The sequence below is a fragment of the Callorhinchus milii genome, unplaced genomic scaffold (assembly GCF_018977255.1).
Source record: "Callorhinchus milii isolate IMCB2004 unplaced genomic scaffold, IMCB_Cmil_1.0 Scaffold1, whole genome shotgun sequence".
In the NCBI taxonomy this organism is placed as follows: domain Eukaryota; kingdom Metazoa; phylum Chordata; class Chondrichthyes; order Chimaeriformes; family Callorhinchidae; genus Callorhinchus; species Callorhinchus milii.
In genome coordinates, this window is record NW_024704742.1 from 50,461,043 (window position 1) to 50,484,364 (window position 23,322).

Here is a 23,322-nt window from a genome sequence, read left to right on the forward strand (position 1 = left end):
GAGTTTTCATGTGATGTTGCGTGTTACTATCATACTGAAATGGGGATGATGACAAACCAATATAGATTTCAACATCACTATTATTATCATCATTTAAAATAAAATCCATGGAAGTGAAAATTGTGATGTTATAATATGTTAATAGCATTATAGATGTTAATTAACACATCACCATATTACAATGTTCACTTCCATTTTGGAGAAGGAACCTGATTTGTGTTACTTTTCTTAACAGGTTTCCAATAGAATTTCACTCAGTCCATTCAAAAAGATTGTGCAAAGGTACTCATAGGCTGGTGTGACTACTTAGTTACCAGAAGGAACCTCACTTGTGGGACTTGGATTCCTAAGTAAGGAATTCTGCTAAGATTAAACCCGACGTTTCTAAATACCATAAGGTTTTGAATCATATTTTAATTAGTAACTCAATCATGCTAAAATTGTGCTCACAATTGTGGAATAAGCATTTTCTCTAAAATGAAACCAAATGACAATAAAATGATTAGACATTGGTCAAACTTGCAAATGTTCTTTCCTGAATCTCCAATGCCCTAAACTCAGCTCATCCTTGGGGAAATATTTCCTTTCTCAGCATTTAACAATATTTCATGCACATTTTTCTGTCCATTCCTTCCACTTACAGAGGGAGGGAGAGTGTGAGACCTCTTTTTTAAACTGTTTTATTTCCCCCGAGATTTGAAAGGGATGACTTTAATATATCCCAGATCCAAGTAGATGGCACAGGTAGCTTTATTTTGTTGAATTGGCTTTCCTTTCCAATATCTATTAAAGCTGCATTGCTTTCATGTATACTTCAGTCATAGGATTCCGTTTGAATTTACAATGTCAATTCAGACAGGCTGAGATGGCAGTGCAAATCACATACTGATGTGTGGTCTATATCTATCTCTGCACGTTCATTTCATTCAAATTTATGTACTGATTTGTTCAAGTGCTATTCAAGCATTAATCTAAACGCAATTAAAACAAATTCAATTCCGTCTACATAAAAAGGCCATCAACATAAAAGAAAAGAACACGCCACGAGCAGTGAATTACAGGGATTAGTCCCCTTATGGGATCTGACCTTTTGGGACTAATAACACAGTGGGGAATTCATTGCTCATAATTTAGGTCTCATAAATTATGGTCCATTAACATTCATTAAATACCTCCTATAATTCACCAAGATCGAGCAATTTTATGTATATATTCGACCTGAAGTTAAAACTCTTTTACCAGTTCAAAACAAAAGAGTTTCAAATCCTCTCAATTCTTGCCCTTAGGTTACAAGACTTTTCTGTGACCATCACCATTCAGCCATGGTTCTTCATAAAAGCTTTATCACATAATAATTCTCTCATAAACACAGGGATAATTACACTCCAAATGGTATGTGTTTAGCAATACAGTATTATGACAAAGTACTACATTCTTACATTCGTCCTAAATTTCAATAGCTCACACACACTGTTTCCAATTACGAATATTATTGCATACCAAAATGTTGGAATAACACATTAACATTGGTATCAGTTTTACATATTTTCTTCTCACTATTTGTTGGTCAGTCGGGTGTCTGACATATGTGGAAACCCATCAACGTGTTTAAGAGTAGCCAACCAAAACTTGAGATTTCCATGCATTAACCTAGTTATGGTAATTGCTGAGATATTTGTTGGGGTGGAATGTGCACTCCCTCTCTCTTTGGAGGGACACATCCTGCTTACCTAAATCCAGAAAATATTAGGCACAGATTGGCAAGAGCCGAGGCTTGGGGACCCAGAGTGTGCTTTGGGGTACTGCTGGAGTCTACAGCTAAAACCGTATAGCTTATCATTGTCTGGCAAGTTTTCCCACTGTTTATCCAGCTAGGATCATCATAAACTTCAGGACTTTGGTTTGCAGGGTTAATGAAAGCTGAATGGAAAGTGTCCTTGCCTTCAGTGACTGGTCTGCCCTTCCAAATCCTGACAATGAGCCAGCCTGGCTGCACTGTCATCAGCAGTGCCTTGGAGTCCTATGGACCCACAGCCAATTTGGATCAATTCATCTAAAGTGTGTAGGTATAGGGAATCAGAGATAAAAATGGTAAAACCAAGCTTTGATAGATCAAGAGACAACTGAACAAAATCTAAATCATTGGCTTCAAATCTTGCTTTAATATTATTTTGACCTTCTACTTTCTAATAATGATGGATTTACAGGAGATACTGTTTAATGTTTCTACTGGGACAGATTATTATATCATCTGTGCAAATGTCAAATAATATGGTGGCATTCATAGAATATAACTTTCAATCTGAATCTAGCCTCAGAAGAACAAGGTTTATCCTAGTTTTAACACACCAAACCTTAGAGGCAGTCAATAGAAACCTTAAGATCGCTGGAATACATCAGGGTGAAATTCAGTGAATTTAATAGATTTCTTCAAAATTATGAAAGGTTTTGAAAGATTAAATAATAGTCGTCTCTGAAATACCAATACTCAGAAATGCAGTAACAAGAAAGAATAAGCATAGTATTATTACTGGAAAGAGTTAAGGGAAAAGATAGAAGACACTTTTTCATGCTCATCAGAACCTAGAACACTTTGCCACAAGTGTCTATTGAAGGCTGAGACCACAACATTTGAAGAGAAACAACAAAACACAATAACAACAAAATTACATTTATAGAGCGCTTTTCACATCGGGAGGACATCCCAAAGCATTGAGAAGAGGAAGAACATAAAGGAGTACAGGGAAATTTGACCTAGAGTCATTAGCTCCCTCCTGTAGATGAGCTGGCTCCATCTTAGGCTCAATTGACTGAATGGCCTCCACCTATGCTGCAATTTAATTTATACTACCATCTATGAAATTGTGAGAACAAATTTTAATGGCAGCTTGTACTGTGCCAAGATTTTTCTTTGTTCTGTTATTGCTCAGTATCTAGCTTCTTGCTTATCCTTGTAGATAGTTAATGAGCATCTGAACAAGCATCTGGGCCTGTCAGATAACGTGATGTGGGAAATATATGAAGTAGAACTAATGGCATAGTCATTTTACATTAGAACCTTTCTACTTCTATAAAACCTATCAGAAAAAAACAGCTTGAAATTAAAATCATAGTGACTATACTATTTGGGGAACAAGTAAGCAGGATCTGCTTGGAATTCAGCTGGTTCCAAGGTGACATGTTTGGTAACAGAATGTCAGAAGGAAGCCCACCCTGTGTGGCGGACTGGATAATCCTGTTCCTGAGCCAGGCAGATCCTCAGTATTCCAGGGCACTGCTGATGACAGCACAGGGGGTTCATCGACAGGACTTGAAAGGCTAGACCAGTCACTGGAGTCAGGAAATCATCCCACTTAGCTCCTGTTAACCATATAAGCCAAAGCCCTAATGAGTAGTCTGGTCCCAGCTGGACAAGCAGCGGGAAAGCTTGCCAGACAGTGCTTTCAATGACAAGCTATGTGGTTAGACTCCAGCTGTACCCCAACTCTGGGGACCCAAACCTTGTCTCTTGTCAACTTGCACGTAATGCCCTCTGGAGTTAGGTAAGCATGATGCATCCCTCCTGGGAGACAGTGCATATTCTATTCCAATAAACGTCTCGGGAATTTCCATGTTTAAGTAAGATACACAAAACTCTGTTTGGTTCGGATATGAGTTTCCACATATGTCAGACATCCAGCTGACCAAAAAAAATGAAAATCATTCATGAAGTATTTGAATTGGAATAAAAGCTCAGTATGTGGCATTACCTGGATCACTGAATACCAAAAACAATACAGTATATTCTTAAAATTGTCCTTAGATTTTAGCCCTTCCGTTCTCCCAACTTTGGTCATTGTGACATAGAGATGCTGTCCAGCCCTTAGACTAATTGCAGAGGAAAGCAATGGTGATGATTCCCAGTTGTTGGAGGAATGAGCAAAGAGCAATGAGAAATGATTAGACAAGCTCGGGATCTGGAGTCTTGACTTCTCCAATACCCTCCTTATTGAATTCCCGGCTTTACCATCCACAAATTCCAATCTATGTAAACTTTATCCACTCACAATCTTATCCACACTAAGCTTCACAAGTTCATCACCCCTATCATGACCAGGCTCCACTGACTCTTTGTTGTTCAACAGATCGACTTCAAGATCTTCTGTTTCAATATATTCTCTGCGTCTCCCTACCTCTGTGACCTTCACTAGCCTCACTCTCCTGCTCGTCCCCAATGCTCAGCTAATTTGGGTTTGGTGCCCTGACCCCTATCCACATTCAATGACTAAGTCTTTAGCCACTGTGCCCCTAACATCTGGAACTCTCCCCTTAAATCTCTCTGCCTCACCCTCTCTCTCTATCTTTACAAGCTTTTTTTCTCTTTAGCCATGCGCAAGATCATTTCCCTTCACCAATGTCCCCTACCATCTCTGTAAAGCAGTTTAACAGGTTACTATGTAAAAAGTGCTATATAAATGCATGTTGTTCTTAATTCAACTTTCAAATTAGATATCCCTATTGCAGAATGGAACTAAAACCTTATGATCTAAATAGGAACCAGGGGCAGAGAAATAATTTGCTATGATTATTTCTTCCGCAAGACCGATTGAAATGGAAACAACTTATTGTGTGTGGAATGGTGCAATCAGATGTTCCTTAATCACAATTTTAATTTTGTGGTTGTGTTCATCGCCCATTAATTGCTGAGGGAGCTTTCTGCAAACAAGTACAGTCCATAATCACACTGCTGGCTTGTGGAAGCAAGGTCAGCTCAGGGATACAGGGAGGCCAGCACTCCGTTAGCTAGCAGGAGAACCACACACATTTGTTTTTCATGTTCTATTGCCCCAGATGCAGCATGTTAGAAAATAAAATCAGCCATAATCCATTTGCAACCAGATATCAGACTGTTTTATTATTATTCGTTCGTTATGCCTCAATATTCCGATGGGTCAGACCAAAGGCCGGTACAATCAACAGATCTTATAACAGAATAATACCACCGTAGATATCTCGAGTTCAACACCGTGACTTTACAGCACACAAGCTTGATTCTTCATGCTTTCAGTCTTCTTGCTTACAGCTTTCAATCTTCCATCTGATATCTTCAGTCTTAGCGTTTCTAGCTCTCAGTCGTCCATCTCCCGTACCCTTGTTTCCGCAGCCCGGGACGGCCCCATCTCCCGTACCCTTGTCTCCGCAGCCCGGGACGGCCCCATCTCCCGTACCCTTGTCTCCGCAGCCCGGGACGGCCCCATCTCCCGTACCCTTGTCTCCGCAGCCCGGGACGGCCCCATCTCCCGTACCCTTGTCTCCGCAGCCCGGGACGGCCCCATCTCCCGTACCCTTGTCTCCGCGACCCGGGATGGCCCCGTACACAAAGTTATCGGAGCTCTTATACCGATATTCGTCCAATCATGGTGCGGACATTAGATCTCCTGTCGAAATCATGCTGGGTTCACGTGAACACCTCATGGGGTGTACGTGCCTCAGCACACATACACATTGTCCTTAAGACCCCTGTTACCTGACCCTTGTTAATTTGTTAGGTAGGATCATTAGTACATTCCTTTTAAGTGACTGGTTATTTCTTATCAGTATCCCGGGATGGTACCAAGGTCCTCTAGCTTAAGCAACTTGCTCATTAGCTGCTATTCTTGAGGGTTGCCTTTTGTTGCTCTTGAGTGTTAATCATGAGTGTCAGTCCAGTTGCCCCCCACACTTAACTTAAAAGTTAACCCATTCGCAACATCTATTATGATTCTAACATTATACAAAAAGTGTAAATTCTAACAAGGATGAAAACTTACTTTGGGTTTCTCTTCTGGAGACATGCATCATTTATACTGCAAACCTAAAGAGTATTTCTACATGCAGATTTCTCTCATTAATCAATAAGTTTTAACGCTTTATTTATTTTGGTGCCAGATATTACTTTAGCTTTCTTGCAGTATTCCCTCATTCTGATCGCTTTATGTCACTGAATATCAATATGAGCGCTTGTCCAAGTCAATAGCCCAGTTTACACTGATCCAAATGAATTAACTACCCCTCCTCCATTCTTCTGGTTGAATGGTCTTCTGGTTGTATGTGAATTTTAATGGTCCAAGTTCCTACATTCAAGTGGATGGTGATGTCTGAAGGTCCCCAGCACTGAGTACACTACTATCAACTACAGAGGGGTTGATGAAACATTTTATTAAGTTCACTCCAGCCTGTGTGTTTCTATCAACTAATTCAAACTTACTTTGGAGCTAAAGCAATTGCTCTGGTGAGATTGAAATTTGCTCATTAGAGTTTGATCCCAGTACAGTTGATGTGCACCATTTGGGCAGTGACTTTTAATGCAGAAAACGATTAAATTAGAACTCAGCTTGAATTGCCAGTGCCGGATAAATGAGGTTTAAAATAACATCAGTGTATAGGTGGAAAATTCTTGTAAAATGTTAGAGATGACTTACAAGTCTACGAAAGGCATGGCTGGGAATGAAGGTTAATAACAAGAAATGATTTATGTAATGCAATGATTATTGAAGGAATACATTTGGTATTAGTCATGATTCATGAGTAACATCTCAAAGAAAATGTACGGTCGTTGTTCCCATTTGTATTTTCTGTTCTGCTATTTCCCATCTTTATGTGCAGTCATACGTATCACTGCAAAAGGCAATTTGCTCGTCTTAGATCTGCTGAAGTTCAGAACCAGCTCAATTATTTTCATGTAAGTTCCTGTATTTTAAGTGAGACGTGTACTACTATAATGCTCTATACTAGTAATAATAATAATAATCCTTGCATTTGATATAGCGCTTTTCACGTCAGGAGGACGTCGCAAAGGGCTTCACAGAACACACTGTAAAGTGAATTGACTGTATATTTGTGGGCGAACGCGGCAGCCAATTGCACACAGCAATGTCCCACAAACAGTCGTAGATTGAAAATGACGAATTTATTACTGTTTTTGGTTTTGGAGGGATTATTATTAGGCGTGTGGAGTAAGGAAACTTGCCCAAGGTTTCGCCCTGCCTGGAATTGAACTCAGGTCTCTCACTTGCAAAGCGAGTGCTCTAACCACTGAGCTACAGGACTCCACAAGCATGTGTGCCTTGCACCACTGGCGGGAGAGCCTTCAGCCACTCTGCCCCCAACCTCTGGAATTCCATCCCCCAATTACTCCGCCTCGCCCCCTCCTTAGCCTCCTTCAAGTCCCGCCTCAAGATCTTCCTCTTCGACCAGAGCATCGGTCACCCCCCTTCCTCTCCACTTCCCCCTGACCCCAGCTTGGGTCTGAAATGCTGTACACTGTCCAGTGCCTTGGGACGCCCTCCCAACTTGAAAGGCGCTATACAAATGTAATCTTGTTATTGTTGTCTTGAGTCTGTCACTTTGAGAATTGGGCTACGTAAATCTCATAAACTGTTTAAAAGAGGAAAAGGGTGAAAATAAATCTGTTGAATTTGGAAAAACATCCAGGTTTCAAAATTAACACTTAGATAGAGTAATATTGCAGGTTTCATATTTGGCATTCTATGGAGCCTAATATGTGCCATATCTCCTTCGTCTTTCACTTTGTTTCTCACCACTCTTTGCATGAGTCATTGCAATCTGCCTTCCACCTTTCCCATGGCACCAAGACAGCTCTGGTCAAATTCACAAAAGACATAATCTCCATCTGCAACTCTGGCTTCCTATGCTGTCTTGTCCACTTTAATCCCTCTGCAACTTTTGACACTTTTGACTACTTTTCATCCTCCTTGGTGGGAAGGTAAGCTGGATGTCCTTGGAGCTGAGTTGGCTCCAAGGTGATATGCTTGCAAATGGAATATGGGAGTCAGTCCTCTGTGGTGATCCTAGTAGGTCAGTTCCTGAGCCAGGCTGGTCCAATAGTACTCTAGGGCACTGTTGATGAGAGACCAGCCAGTCGGGCTCATTGGCAGGACACAGAGATGCTTATTGGTCACTAGGGGCAGGGATTCTACCCCTTTGGCTTCTGTTAACTTTGCAAGCCACAGCCATGATGGATAGGGTGGTCCTAGCTGGACAAGCAGTTGGGTGTTTGCCACACAGTGCTCTCAACGCCAAGCTATATGCTTTCAGCTGTTGAAACTCTAGCAATTTCCCAATGCACACTCTGGAGTCCCCAAGCCTTGGATTGTGCCAGCCTTTGCCAAATACTCACTAGAATTAGGTACAAGTGACTGCAGTGACTTCCATACTTACTTGGATGACACCTAACTCTACCTTTTTGTCTCTACCCTCAACTCCAGGACTACTGTTGTCCTGACAGACTGTCTGTTAGATATCAATTCCTGAATGAGCTACAACTTTGTCCAACTCAACATTGACAACAACTCTGAGGCGACCATGCTCCCACCAGTATTCCTTCACCTCAGTCACTGACCGTATCAACCTCCCCACTTGTTCACTGCTACTCGCAGAGCATGTGCAGTGTCAGGGTTTTGTTTGTCCCTGAACTCTTCTTCAAACCTTTCATCCAGTCTCTGAACAAGTTGCTTTCTTTCATCTCCACAACAATAACCGCTTCCATTACCTCACCCCAAAACAGCCAAAATCCTCATCCACACCTTGTCACCTCCAGACTTGATTTCTTCAACACCCAGATCTCCAACCTCCCCAGCTCCACCTTCCACAAGGTCCAGATCATGCAGAACTCTGTAGCTTGCACCATCTCCTTCACTAGCACCTAGGCCCCAACTCTACTATTCTCAACTGGCTCCCTGACCCCCAGCAGATCAACTTTAACATCTTTGCTCATACGTTCAAATGCTTCTACAGTCTTGCCAACGTATAGCTAAGTGATCTCCAGAGACCCTTTGTTCCCGGACAGTTCCTCTGCTCCACCGAATATGATCTGACTTATGCCACTCACCCGTTCTGCTCCGTTCCATCTTTGTAAAATGCTTCACAACATTCTTCCTAAATGAAATGTGTTATTTAACTGCCAATTATTGTAATTGTATGTAAACCATGTGTAACTATATGGTGCTAGTGAGGGAGAATATATGTGTGCTGAAAACTGCAGGTGCTAGTAATTGTGTATTTAACGATTGAAAGTAATTGGTTGTGAATTATATCATTGTTGGCATACTAATTCCCTCTGTATATTTTTATTTGAAGGTGATTTAATGCATATACATTTAAACATGGCACATAATAAACCTCTCTTGCTCCACTAGTCAAACTGGTGTCAAACCAAGTTGTGACCACATAGACTCATGGTTTACCTTTCACAATGACACTTCATTATTCTGTACATGTTAACTCAGAAAGAAATACAGAACCATACGATCAATTATTGTGTGTGAAAGAGACCTTGTATCACCCCATACAGAAAGACTACCAGCCAGACCTTTTCAAATCCTAGTATTGACCTACATTCATTCCCTAGCTTCTGTGAGGAGGCAGGTTTGTTAGATTAAGTCAGAAAAAGGAATGTTAATAAGGAAACTTCATGTCAGATACTTGCTCATGTAGCTGTCAAATTGATGGAGACATCTGCGATCTGAATCAGCAATCCAGACCAAAGAAGACATGGGAAGGGGAATGAGGGAGACACAGAGAGGAAATATAAGTGACATTGAACCAACTAATGTGTTTTTTTCCTCAAGAAAATAAAATAATGGGGTCTAATGCTAGCAAAGCTTTTATTCTGTCCTTGAAGTGATCTAGGGGTACAAATATATGGATCTTCAAAGATAAGAGATCTAGGTACAAAACACCATCAAAAGGCAAACGGGATTTAGGGGGTTATATATAATAGCATTAAATACGATAGTAACAAAGTGATAAATTTATACAAAACGTTGGTCAGATAGCATTTGAGAGAATACATGTAATCGTGGGTACCCCATTATAGAAAGGACATAAGAGCTATGGAAAGAGTACAGATGTGAATGGCTGTAGATTGCGTTAATAGGCTAAAAAATGTGAAATCCTATTTGACTATTATTAGAGCAGAGAATGTTAAGAGGGGATCTCCAGAGATTTCTACAATTCTAAAAGATTTTGAAAGTAATGGTATTGAAAGATCATTCCAACTGGAATCCCATAGCTCAGTGGTTAGAACACTCGTCTCGCAAGCGAGAGACCTGGGTTTGATTCCCAGCAAGGTCAAAACCTTGGGCAAGTTTCCTTACTCCACATACCTGATAATAATCCCTCAAGAAAACCAAACAATAATAAATTGGTCACTTCAATCCACAACTGTTTGTGGGACACTGCTGTGCACAATTGGCTGCCGCGTTTCATAGAATTATATAGCACAGAAGGAGACCATTCAGCCCATCGTGTCTGTGCCAGCCAGCTCTTTGAAAAGAGCTATCCAATTCAATCCTATTCCCCAGCTCCCTCCCCATAGCCTTGCAAACTTGTCCTCCCCAAATAATGATCTACTTCTCTCTTAAAAGTTGTTATCGAATTGGCTCCACCATCCTTTCAGACAATGCATTCCACATCCGAACTATTCTTGTGTGAAAAAAATTCTCCTCACCTCCCATCTGTTTCTTTTAACAACTATTTTAAATCAGTGTCCTTGGGTTACTGACAACATGCCAGTGAAAATAGTTTCTCCTTGTTCATCCTATTGAATCCCCTCACAATTTTGAAAATTTCTATTAAGTCTCCTCTTAACCTCCTCTGCTCCAAGGAGAATAATCCCAGCTTCTCTAACCTCTCCTGATAACTGAAGTCCCTCATTCCTGGTACCATCCTGGCAAATCTCCTTTGCACCCTCTCCAATGCCTTGACATCCTTCCTAAAGTGTGATGCCCAGAACTGAACACAGTCTCGCGCTGAGGCCTAACCAGTGTTTTATGGAGGTTCGTCATAACTTCCTGACTTTTGTATTCTATGCCCCTATTTATAAAGCCGAGTATCCCGTATGCTTTTTTTTTAAAAACAGCTTTATCTACTGAGTCCTGCTACCTTCAAAGATTGATTTATATGAACCCCCAGGTCTCTCTGTTCCTTCACCCCCTTTAAGATTCTGCCATCAGCTTATACTGCCTCTCATTCTTCCTCCCAAAATGCATCACTTCTCCACATTAAACTTCATCTGCCACGTGTCTGCCCATTTTACCAGTCTGTCTATGTCCATTTGAGGTTTGCTACTATCCTCCCCCCTGTTTACTATTTTTCCTAGCTGAGTATCATCTTGGAAATCTGGAAATTGTACTCCTATACCCAAGTCCAGGTCCTTTATATAGATCAAAAACAGCAATGGTCCCATTACTGACCTCTGGGGGACACCACTGTACACTTCCCTCCAGTCAGAAGAATAACCATTCACCACCATTCTCTGCTTTCTATCTCCCAGCCAGTTCTGTATCCATGCTGCCGCCGTCCCTTAAATACCATGGGCTTCTATTTTGCTTACAAGCCTCTTAATGTGGCACTTTATCAAACACCTTTTGAAAATCCATATAAACTACATCAACTGCACTACCTTCATCCACCCTCTCCGTTACTTCATCAAAAAACTCTATCAGGTTTGATAGACATGATTTGCCTTTAACAAATCCACGTTGGCAATCTTTTATTAACCCATATTTGTCTAAGTGAAAATTTATTTTGTCCTGAATTATAGTCTCTAGATGTTTCCCCACTACTGATGTTAGGCTGACGGGCCTGTAGTTCCCGGCTTTATCTTCCTGCCCCTTTTTTGTGCAGGGGAGTAACATTTGCAATCCTCCAGGCCTCTGGCACCAACCCAGTGTCCAAGGAGGATTGAAAGATTGTTGTCACGGTCTCCGTTATTTCTATCCTTATTTCCCTCAGTAACCTAGGATGCATCCAGTCCAGAAGACTTATCTACCTTGAGCACCGACAACCTTTTTGCACCTCCTCTCGGCTTATTCTTATCTTATCCAATTTCTCTACTCTCTCCTCCAATACTGTGGTATTGGTTGCATCTTCTTTTGTGAAGACAAATGCAAAGTATTCATTCCGTACGTCAGCCATGCCCTCTTTCCCTACAAGAAAATTTCCTCTTTGGTCCCTAATTGGACCCACCCTACCTTTGACTAACCTTTTATTCTTTATATGCTTATAAAATACCTTAGGGTTCCCTTTTATGTTACCTATTAATCTAATGATGTTGTGATTACTGTTGTCCGGATGCTCTCCTACTGAAACCTGCTCCACTTGCCCCACTTCATTCCCCAGAACTAGATCCAGCACTGCTTCCTTCCTCATTGGGCTGGAAACATACTAATCCAGAAAGTTATCGTGCACAATTTCAGGAATCCTTCCCCCTCCTTGCCCTTTACACTATTAGTTTTGCCAGTCTATGTTAGGATAATTGAAGTCCCCCATTATCACCACTATTATTAGTTTTGCATCTTTCTGAAATCTGCTTGCAGATTTGCTCGTCTATCTCCTTCCCATTATCCAATGGTCTATAGTATACACCTAACAAAGTAGCAGCTCCTTTTCTGCTCCTTAACTCTAACCAAATAGATTCTGTTTTGGGATCCTCTAGCACATCATCCCTTTCCAGCGCTGTAACCATGTCTTTAATCAATATTGCCACACCCCTCCTTTTTTCCTTCCCTACCCTCCTGAATACATTGTAGCCAGGAATATTTAGCTCCCATTCCTGCCCTTGTTTGAGCCAGGTCTCCGTTATCGCCACTACATCATAACCCCATATGGTAACTTGAGCCTGCAGCTAACCAATCTTATTTGTTACTCTCAATGCATTTATGCACATGGATTCCAAGACCGACTTAGTCTGTTCTGCATTTCTCCCTATCTAATCCCTCCTTTGTCTGGATTACTCCTTATTACATTGCTATCCATCTCTCCTAGCCCTCTATGTAACTTGTTTGTCCTCTCTAATGCTACATCCTGATACCCTTCACCCCTCGAAATTGGTTTAAACTCTTCCCCAGAGCACTAGTTAACCTCTCTGCAAGGGCATTGGGCCCAGCCCTGTTCAGGTGTAACCCATCCACCTTGTACAGGTCCCACCTGCCCCAGAACTGGTCCCAATGATCCAGGAACCTGAATCTCTCTTTTCTGCACCATTTTTCGAGCCATGCATTCCTGTGTTTGATCTTGCTGTTTGATATTCACTTGCATGAGGCACAGGGAGTAATCCAGAGATCACCAACTTTGAGGTCCTACTCTTTAGCTTTTTTTCCCTAGCTTCTGATACTCTCTGTAGGATCTCAGCTCTTTTTTTCTCTACATCATGGATCCCAACATGAACCATGACTTCTGGATGTTCCCCTTCCCCCTGTAGAATGTTTTACACCCGTTCCGTGATGTCTTCAACCTTAGCACTAGGGAGGCAACATACCATGTGAGAGTCATGTCTTTGGTTGCAGAAATGCCTGTCTACTCCTTTCACCATTGTATCACCAATAATAATTGCTTTGACACTCTTCTCTGTGTCCCTCTGTGCATCCATTTCTTTTGACTCCTTTCCCCATAGGTGTCATCACCCTGACCGGTATACAGTACAGAGAACCAATTTGTGAGACACTCTCAGGGGATTTCTGCACTACCCATCCCCTCTTCCTACCATGCCAAGTGGTCACCTACTCACTCTCCTTCTGAATCCTCTGTGGCTGTGGGGTGACCACTTCCTGAAACGTTCGATCCATGAACTCTTCAGCCTCCCGTATGCTATGTATTGACACCAGCCTCTCCTCAACCTCAGAAATCCTGAGCTCAAGCTCGAGCAGCCAGAGGCACTTCCTGCACTCGTATCTGTCCAGGGCACACAAAACATCCTGGAGTTCCAACATGGCACACATTGTGCAATCAACCGGTTTCAGCTGCCCTGCCATATTACTAGATATGTTTCATATTATTTTAATATAACTATTATATATTTTATAATTCTGCACCTCTTTCCCCCTCTGCACCAAATTCCCACTCTCACTAAATTCCTTAACAGAATTCTCACTCTGTTCCACCTCACTCAGTTTGTTCCTCACGCTGCTGGGCTCTCTGCTCCTCTCTGCTGTTTAGCCCACAAATACACAGTCAATTCACTTTACAGTATATTCTGTGAAGTGCTTTGAGATGTCTAGAAGCTGTGAAAAGCGCTATATCAAATGTAAGGATTATTATTATAACTGATTTGTAAATCAGTCACTAAGGGCATACATTTAGGATTATCACCAGAAGAGTTCATGAGGTGGTTGGAAGAAATGCTTTCATGAAGATGGAATAGTTGGCAAATCTATCAAATGAAGCTCAGACCATAATAATATTTAAAAAGGTAACTGGATTTTTTTAAAAAGAAAAGATATAATAAAATGTTAATGGAGACAGAGCAGGGAATTTGTGTTAGAGCCCATTGAACCAATGGATGAACTGGCACTATCATAGATTACAGGGAGGAAAAGCCTCTTTCCGTATTGTAATTCTTATATCATAATAATAGGTCACATATATTATTAGTAGTTTCATAAGAATTGATCACAGTACAGAATATATCAGTTCTGTGAAAACACAAATAAATATTTACCAGTTTTGATGAGAATAGTACACCCGATTTATTTTTGTGATGAGATTTGCATGAAGATATAATTCTCTCCTGATATAGCTCATATTATTTGTAGTTCATTGATGATGAAGCAACCCCCCCAAAAAAAACCTCTCTCTGCATTATTAATGCAGTTCCTGGCTCCCTTAGGGAGCGTTCTAGAGAGGGGTTGCTGCACTTACAATAAAGATTTTTAAAAAACGGAAGGTTTCACGGTAATGGAAGTGCCACTCCAAAACACAAGGAAAATAAAAATAGAAAAACATCATCTAGTTCAGTAACTCTCGCTGAAGGTTGAGATAATTCATCTGTAACTGAATCACTTGGAAGTTTCATTATCTTACTCCTGATGTACCCTAGTATTGAACCATCCAGGACCTGACCACTTCCTAGTGTGATTTGGAATTATTCACAGTGGGTGAGCTCAGGACTTATTTGCAGCCAACGTAAAAAAGGAGAGAAAAATTAATATGTTTAAATGCACGGCCACAATGTCCTAGGAGAAAATTCATTTGTCTGTTCTACTCTTGTAAAAGAGAATTGCAATGTAATACACTTGTAGAGAACAAGAATAACTCGGTTCAATGCAGACGAGTCAATACAAAATTGTTATGTCCCTCCAGTGCTATTTGCCTTGTGGAAGACCAAGGATAAAACATCTTAGCACATCCAGCTGTTTCCATGACTACATGAAGGGAATAGTACATTCACTTCACTAATCATGGGGAATAAACTCAAAGTGGAAGCGAGTACTACTTGCCTGACACTGATGGTTCAATTCCATCACCTTCTGACATTGGGTCAGCACCGAATTATTGATGACTGGTCTTGCTCGTATAGCTTACAAGGCTACAGCATAGTACCTGGGAAAGGTACATGTAGCTTTGTAATATAGGTTTCAGCTTCACTTGGACAATCTGTCAACACATTTTAGAAACTGGAACCCATAAAAGCTCCAAGTTATGCATATATAAATGTTTCAATTACATTAAGCCCTAGCTTCAGTAATAAGAGAATATCAGCTAGTAATCTTAAAGGAGAAGTGAGAACCTACACAATAACCTACCATAAATAAGGAGGTATGGTATTAGGAAATAAATTTAAATTCAGAGCACAGCAGCTAACTGTTTGCACCAGCAGAATATTATAGTTGACAAAGCTTAATTTCTTATTTATTACAATCTGAAACAAAAATATTGTTTTCATCTCGCAAGCTAGAAAACTCTAGTTTCATAATATTCAGCAAGGTTCACCTTCATGCAGAGAGCATGCTGTTTAGCAGTGCAAAAATGCTGCTGAGAAATACAAATCATTACAACAAAAATACCTAGGATGAATTCAGTGGTGCTCTCTGCATGAGAAACAAAAATGATCATTGCATTGCACATTTGTAATTTTCAAGGCAATCTGCTACCTCTTCCTGGTGCTGCAGACTGGCAGTCCTGACATTCTACAGCACTGCAGCTATTTGTGAATCATTATTGATGGGCCAGCCAGTGAGTTTCTGTCTGACTATGATCTCATTCAGCAGGACCATGGCACAGTTGATAACAGAGTTAACAGATGTCACACGTTCTATTTGTCTGCAGGCAAAACTTGGATTAAAGCATCTTCTGTGTAATTAGCAATGAGGTGCTCCTCAATGGAGGAAAGTATTTATTCAGCAGTTTATTATTCTCCCTTCGCTGGTGTTTCAGTCTTCATACACTTGTCAAAAATCAAATTTGTTTTCCTGTTTGTTGTTTATTTCTCATTTAGTTGTCACAATGTCACATTTAGTTGTCAAACCATATTGTCTTAAATGTTAAGATTGTGCAAAACTATGGAAAATTCTTAAATTAGTCCTGATTTGAAAGTTGGTTTTCCACACCTGTTAACAAGAACTGGCTTCTAAATTAAGACTGAATTTAAACATTTTCTGCAATTCTGCACAATCTTAAATTTGAAGACAAAATGGTCTTACAAGCTACAGGTTTGGGGAATTTCAGGCCTGAGATTCAGCAAAATGATAGATCACCAGAGGTTCAATTACTGCTTCCCTTCAGTTCAAGTAATGTTAATCAGATACAGCAGTATGTTTGTAATATAGCTCATTCATTCTTTATCACTTCAAAGTACTCAACAAATCATCATTTACAGATCTGATGTACACTTTCTCAACAATAAACTAGACTTTTGTTTGTATTTTCATAGAATCATAGATATTAATAACATAACTGATGGACATTTGGCCCATCAAGCCTATATTGGTGCAAATTCGTCCATTGGGATAAACTATTTTGAAACCACAAACACATGAAGGAAAAAGGAACAGATGGGGGTGAGCGAGGGGAATAGGAGTGGTGGGGGCCTGTGTGGAGTATAGATATCATCACTAAGTACCTGAGCCAAATGGTTTGGTTCTGTGCCATATCACTATATGTATGCTAACATATAATATATAAACAACAACAACAACAACAAGATTCCATTTATAGAGCGCCTTTCACGTCGGGAGGACATCCCAAGGTGCTGGACAGTTGGGTCAGGAACCGAGCAGGGGGGAAATGGTCAGGGTGAGGGGAGGGAAGGGAGGGAGTGAGGAGGGGTTAGAGAGTCGAGAGGGGAGCTGAAGGCACGGTCAACGAGAAAAGTCTTGAGACCGGCCTTGAAGGAGGAAAGGGAGGAGGCGGCGAACGCACTGGGGGATAGAGTTCCAGAGCCTAGGGGCTGAGAGGCTGAAGGCCCGGCCACCGATGGTAGGGCGGTTGGGGCAGGGGATGTGGAGCAGACCGGAGCCAGAGGAGCAGAGGGTACGGGCAGGTAGGTAGGGGGATAGTAGGTCGGAGAGGTAGGAGGGAGCGAGGCCGTGAATGGCCTTGTAGGTGAGGATGAGGATCTTAAATTCGATCCTCTGGGGGATGGGGAGCCAGTGGAGGCGAGCGAGGGTGGGAGTGATGTGGTCGCGAAGCCTGGTGCGGGACAGTACACGAGCTGCAGAGTTCTGAATGAGCTGCAGTTTGTGGAGGGAGGGCCGGGAAGGCCGGCGAGGAGAGAGTTCCCATAGTCCAGCCTTGAGGTGATAAAGGCATAGACCAGAGTTTCAGCAGCGTGAGGGGTGAGGTAGTGCCGTAGTCTGGCGATATTCCGGAGGTGATGGAAGGCGGTGCCAGTTGTGGCGCGGATATGAGGGAGAAAGGACAGCTCAGGGTCGAACAGAACCCCGAGGTTCCTAACTGGCTTTGAGAGGTGGAGAGTGCAGCCTTGGATGCTGATGCTGTTAGCACCTGAGGTACGGAGGCGCTGACATGAGCCAATCAGGAGGGCCTCAGTTTTACGCACATTGAGCTGAAGAAAGTTGTCTCTCGTCCAGGACTCGATGTCGGACAGGCAGGCTGTCAGGACATCGGTGGTCGTGGAGTTGAGGGTAGAGGAGGAAAGGTAGAGTTGGGTGTCATCCGCATACATGTGGAAGTTAACCCCATGTCTGCGGATGATGTCACCAAGGGGGAGCATATAGAGGGTGAAGAGGAGGGGACCGAGGACAGAGCCCTGAGGGACACCGCACGAGACAGTGCAGGGGCCGGAGGAAAAACCATTCATGGAAACAAAGTGATGACGGTGGGAGAGGTACGACCTAAACCACTCAAGGACAGGGCCTTGAAGGTTGAGGTGGGAGGACAAGCGGTGGAGGAGGATAGCGTGGTCGACCGTATTGAATGCTGCCGACAGGTCGAGGAGGACGAGGAGGCAGAGGGAGCCCTGGTCACAGATGGTCAGGATGTCATTGGTGACCTTGACCAGGGCAGTTTCTGTGTTATGGGCAGCATGGAAACCCGACTGAAGGGGTTCGAATAATGAATGGATGGAGAGGAAAGAGCGCAGCTGGGAGGCGACAACTCGTTCCAGGACCTTGGACAAGAAGGGGAGGTTGGAGATGGGCCGGTAGCTTGATAGCTGCAACGCATCAAGGGAGGATTTTTTCAAGGTGGGAGTGATTGTGGCAATTTTTAAGGGAATGGGAACAAAGCCAGAGGAGAGGGACAGGTTAATGATGTCTGTGATATGTGGGGCAAGGAGGTGGAGCTGGGAGATAAGGAGTGGAGTGGGGATGGCGTCAAGGGAGCAGGTAGTGGGTTTCAGGGATAGGATGAGTTTGGTGACAGAGGGTGGGGAAACGGGTACGAAAGTGTGTAGGGGAGGATGGGTAGGAGTCGGAGTGTGGGACGGAGGGGGTGGGGGGTGGGTGGATGTTGGAGGGGAAGTGACCGCGGAGCGAATTCCCTTGATTTTGGATTCAAGGAAATCCAGCATCTCCTCGAAGTGAAGGTTGGAGGAGATGACCTGCGCGGGGTGGAGGGGGGGACGGAGGAGTCGGGATGTGGTAGAAAACAGTAGCCTGGGGTTGTTCTTCGCCTCCAGGATTATCCTGGATTAGAAGGACGATTTGGCCAAGGCTAGAGTGGAGCGGTAGATTTTGAGGAGGTCCAGCCAGATTTGTCGGTGGACCAGTTAGGCCAGATTTGAGGCAGGTGCGTTCAGCGGCCCACACCTGGCTCTTCAGTGAGCGGAGGTGGGTGGTGAACCAGGGGGAGGAGCGAGAGTAGGAGACAGTACGGGAGGTGATGGGGGCAAGAGTGTCGAGTGTGGAGGAGAGGGTGTTGTGGAGGAGGGTGAGAGGAGAAGAGGGGTCATAACTCTCAAACTAGTCCTCATCAATACTTCAGTTATTACTTTTAGAAAAATCCTACACAATTTTGTGTTGATTCCTCTTTATAACTTTAGGGTTTTTAGATGCGCATTGACAACATCTATACAATGTTTCCAAACATTGTCGCCACTGCAAATATTAACCTAATAGATGTGTGATCTCTAGGCTTATATCTCACTCCTTATTTGAATCAGTGGATAAAATTCTCAATCCTCCTTTCATTGGGTGCAGCTCAAATGTTTACAGAGCTTCCCAAAATATTAATGATACTTGCAACTATTTGTTCAAATTTACATAACCATACTTTAAACAACTTAATTTCCCTGAATACTGTTATTGACTCTCTTTTTTAATTGTATTCACCGAACATCCTGGACCAAAGCACACTTGCAAAATACATATAATCTGCAATTTCGTGTGTCATGTCTTCAGGTACCAGCACATTTCCCATCCTCTTATTCACCACAGTTCTCACCATCACCTGAAGGAGCCTTCCTCCAATACTGGTAAAAGTACCGCTTATACTGCATGAGAGTGAAGCAAAGTGGTTTCACATGGTTTGTTTTCCTGTGACTAAGTATTTCAGCAGCATGCTGTAATTTGGCATTTTTGCACAACGCACTGGATGGAAGGCATCAGTCTAACCATGATGTATTAAATGAGAGGTCATCTAATAAGTGGAATAGGCTTACACCAAGAGCCTTAGCAGCTTGAGGGTTTCCCAATGGACAGTATCACAGCTGCTGTCTGTCAAATGTGTTCTAATCTCTAAGGAGCCATCACTGTTGGTTTTGTAAACCTTGGGTATGGATTTCAGTCAACCATGAGGGAATGTGTCAGAGATCTCATAGATGTGCCATGTTCAGTCCTCAGAAGGTTTATTGCTGTCTATGAGCATATAGCCTCCACCAATAACAATTTCAGATTGTTGGAGAGAATATGAGAGGAAACTCAAACCAGCAGGTGGCTTTTTGAGTTGTAGATCCTGATCACATACTTAGCAGAACTTTCCACAGTGACAATTATTAGGCATCTGAACCCTGTTCCACTACCATCAAGGATTGGCCATAATCCCAAACTCTATCTCTCCAATTCCATCAAATGCACCTAATAAGTTAGATATATGTCCATCCAGGGCTGGTATAGTAGATCCCCATTATAACATGAATAGTTGGGGTCCATAAAATCTCAGTCAGTGCTATAACAATTGTATGATAACAAGTCAATGCTTCTGTATTCTACATTTAAGGTATCAGCCTGTCTCAGCTGGTATCACTTTAGCCTCTGAGTCAGAAGCTGAGAGTTCAAGCGCCACATTAGGACTTTGAACTCATGGTTTCGGCTGACACTCCAATGCAGTTCCAGAGATGCGCTGCAGCATGGGAGATGCCAACATTTGCATGAGACGTTAAACCAGGGTTCCATCTGCCTGTTTAGGTGGACATTAAGATCACATAGCACAATTCGAAAAGAGAATTGTACTGACCAGCAATCCCCGCGTAAAATTGGTCATTAATGTACTGGCTATTTGTGGGACGTGTTATAAACAAATTGGCTGCTGGGTTCAACTACACAATACACAGTAAATACACTTTACAGCAAATCCTGTGAAGCCCTTTAAGACATTCTTCCAATGTGAAAGGTGTTATATCAAATGCAAGGATTATTATTATTATGATTACTATTATTCTCTGTGCTTACACACAGGAAAATGGCTGGCTCCAATAATGCTCTGATGTCCAGGAAGTCAGCAATTTTGGCTTCTGGTCACCAGCCGACATTTTGAAGCACATCTGCAGCTGGCAAACACATCTTTGACCTTTTCATATGTACAATGCTGGAATCTACACCAAGTGACTATTATAATTGAATGGGTTATGTTGGGATTCCACTGTAGAAGGGGAGCACGGACAGCAAAAACACATTGTGAAAGTATATCAGTAGCATCAGGGAAGATTGTGGGTTTAAGAACCACAATGGGACTTTGAGCTCCTAATCCACGCTATATAGAGAATACTGCATTAACAGAGGTGAGATGAAATGTTAAGCTAAGGTCCTGTCTGCCTGTTCAGGTGGACATTAGATGCAATACGATTGACACTTGTATAGCGTCTTTCACATCGAGAGCGCTTGGCAATTCTGGCTGAGCACCGGAGCTGTTGGTGGGAGCTGAAGAAAGATGAGGAGGGGAGAGATGACTGGCAGTGTAGGCAAAGAGATATTTTTTGAGGCATACCTTGAAAGAGAGGATGGAGGGAGCAAGTCAAATGGACCTGGGAATGAAGCTCAGAGCGTGGGCACCAAGTGGCTGAAAGCCCACCTGCTGATGGTGGGACGGATAGAAGGGGCGATGTCGGGTAAGCCGTGTCTGCTGAGTGAAGGGAACGGCTGGGTTGATAAGGGTAAAGGAGATTGCAGAGCTAGAGTGGGGCGAGACTATGGAGGACTTTAAATGCGAGAACATTAAATGCGAGAATGTTGAACTCAATCTGCTGAGGGATGGGGAGCCAATGGAGCTGAGCAAGGATAGTGTGATAGATTTGTGAAGCCTGGTATGGGAGAGGACACTCTCAGTATTAAATTACACCTTTTGAAAAGAGCATCTCCTGTATACACAGTTTACAGTAAAAATCATATGAATGTGATCTCACAGAGTCTAGGGTAGGCTGACAATTAAAAGCAGTGCTGAGGTGAGCTGCGTTGTTGGAAGCACCATCCTTCAGATGAGACGTTAAAACCAATTCCCATCTGTCTGTTCTAATGAATATTAAATATAGAAGCTTGAAGGGATATGGGGTTAGGGCAGGGCAGTGGGACTGAAGGCTCAGTTTGCTCTGAGAGCTGGTGCTGCCTCCCATTAACCCATGGCAGTACCACTATGGAAGTAATCGCATAGAGGTGGATGTCCTATGGGTCAACAAGAACTGCTTCTAGTCAGTGGAAGGATTCACTATTTAAGTGATTCTGACCCCTCAATAAGGAATCCTATAATGAAGAACTCCAAATTAAACCATGATATGGTTTATTAGTTTAAAGATGAAATTCTGTTTTTCTGCCTTTAGCTCTGGGTATTCTGATTTCTGAAACTTTCCACATCCTCACTAATATTTTACATTGATTTTCAGATGATAAATGCGATGTATAGATTTAATAGGGTTATCATCCAATACCAGTACAAGAGGGTATTTATTACATTATTCTCCAAATAAAATGAAGTATTTTGACCTCAGCTGATGTACCAATGGCTTCTATAGATGAAAGCAGTTATCAGAAGCAATAGCACAGCTGCTTAGTATTCAGCAAGCTTCAGCTTACCCATTGTTTCACTCATGCAGAACAATCCTTGAACTAGAATTCATTTGGATGACTTTCTACGCAACAGAGTACAAATCAACAAAAACTGCAAATTATCCTGTGAACTGTCAGTCAAAGAGGTTTATTTTTAAACAAGTATAAAGATCTTCCACACTTCTTTTTCAGAATCACAACTACAGCTGCTTGCATGATGGACCTGCGGAGGTACCCCTTAGATGAACAGAACTGCACGCTGGAAATCGAGAGCTGTAAGTTTTCCAGTCATTTCACAGTTACACTGAGAGGCAGTGTTCAAGAGAGGTTAGAAAAATGTTTTTTTACACATAATGTTATTGAGACAAGGAATAGCTCACCAAAAAATGATGCTTGAAACAGAATCCATAATAGATTTTGCAGGGAAAGAGACAAATATTTGAAAAATTATATATAGTAATAGAGTGTGGAGAAAGGATGGGAGAAAGGAGTGGGACTAATTGGCTAGTGTTTACAGAGAGCTGGCACAGGAATAATGGCCAAATAGACCGCTTTTGTGCAGTAATATGTTATGATTCTATGAGGTTAGCTTGATGTGTATCGTGGGTGAATCATTTCTGTGCAAGTTTAACTTTACCCACAAATGGTCATTTGGAAATAGTTTTGGCGAGTGTTTATTGGGTTGCCACATGTTAATGCTCAATGGACCAGAAACACATTGCTCTAGGAGACCTGAGTTTGAATTCTTCCTATAGATGGCATTTACTTAGGCCCACACTATAAGGTACTTTAAATCACACTCAGGTTACCAGCACAGGTCCCACTCAGATCACCCATTGGAAATGAT

The 23,322-nt window shown here is 42.2% G+C and overlaps 1 protein-coding gene across 2 annotated transcripts in view; it reads left to right on the forward strand.

Annotated features, from left to right (window-relative positions):
* The window catches only part of LOC103178136 (gamma-aminobutyric acid type A receptor subunit beta1), a 176,580-nt gene that overhangs the window by 114,899 nt on the left and 38,359 nt on the right, over positions 1–23,322 (forward strand). For both annotated transcript variants that reach the window (XM_007892704.2, XM_007892705.2), the window contains exon 5: positions 22,668–22,750. In XM_007892704.2, coding sequence (XP_007890895.1) covers positions 22,668–22,750 — 83 coding nt within the window. The remainder of the gene's footprint in view (positions 1–22,667; positions 22,751–23,322) is intronic.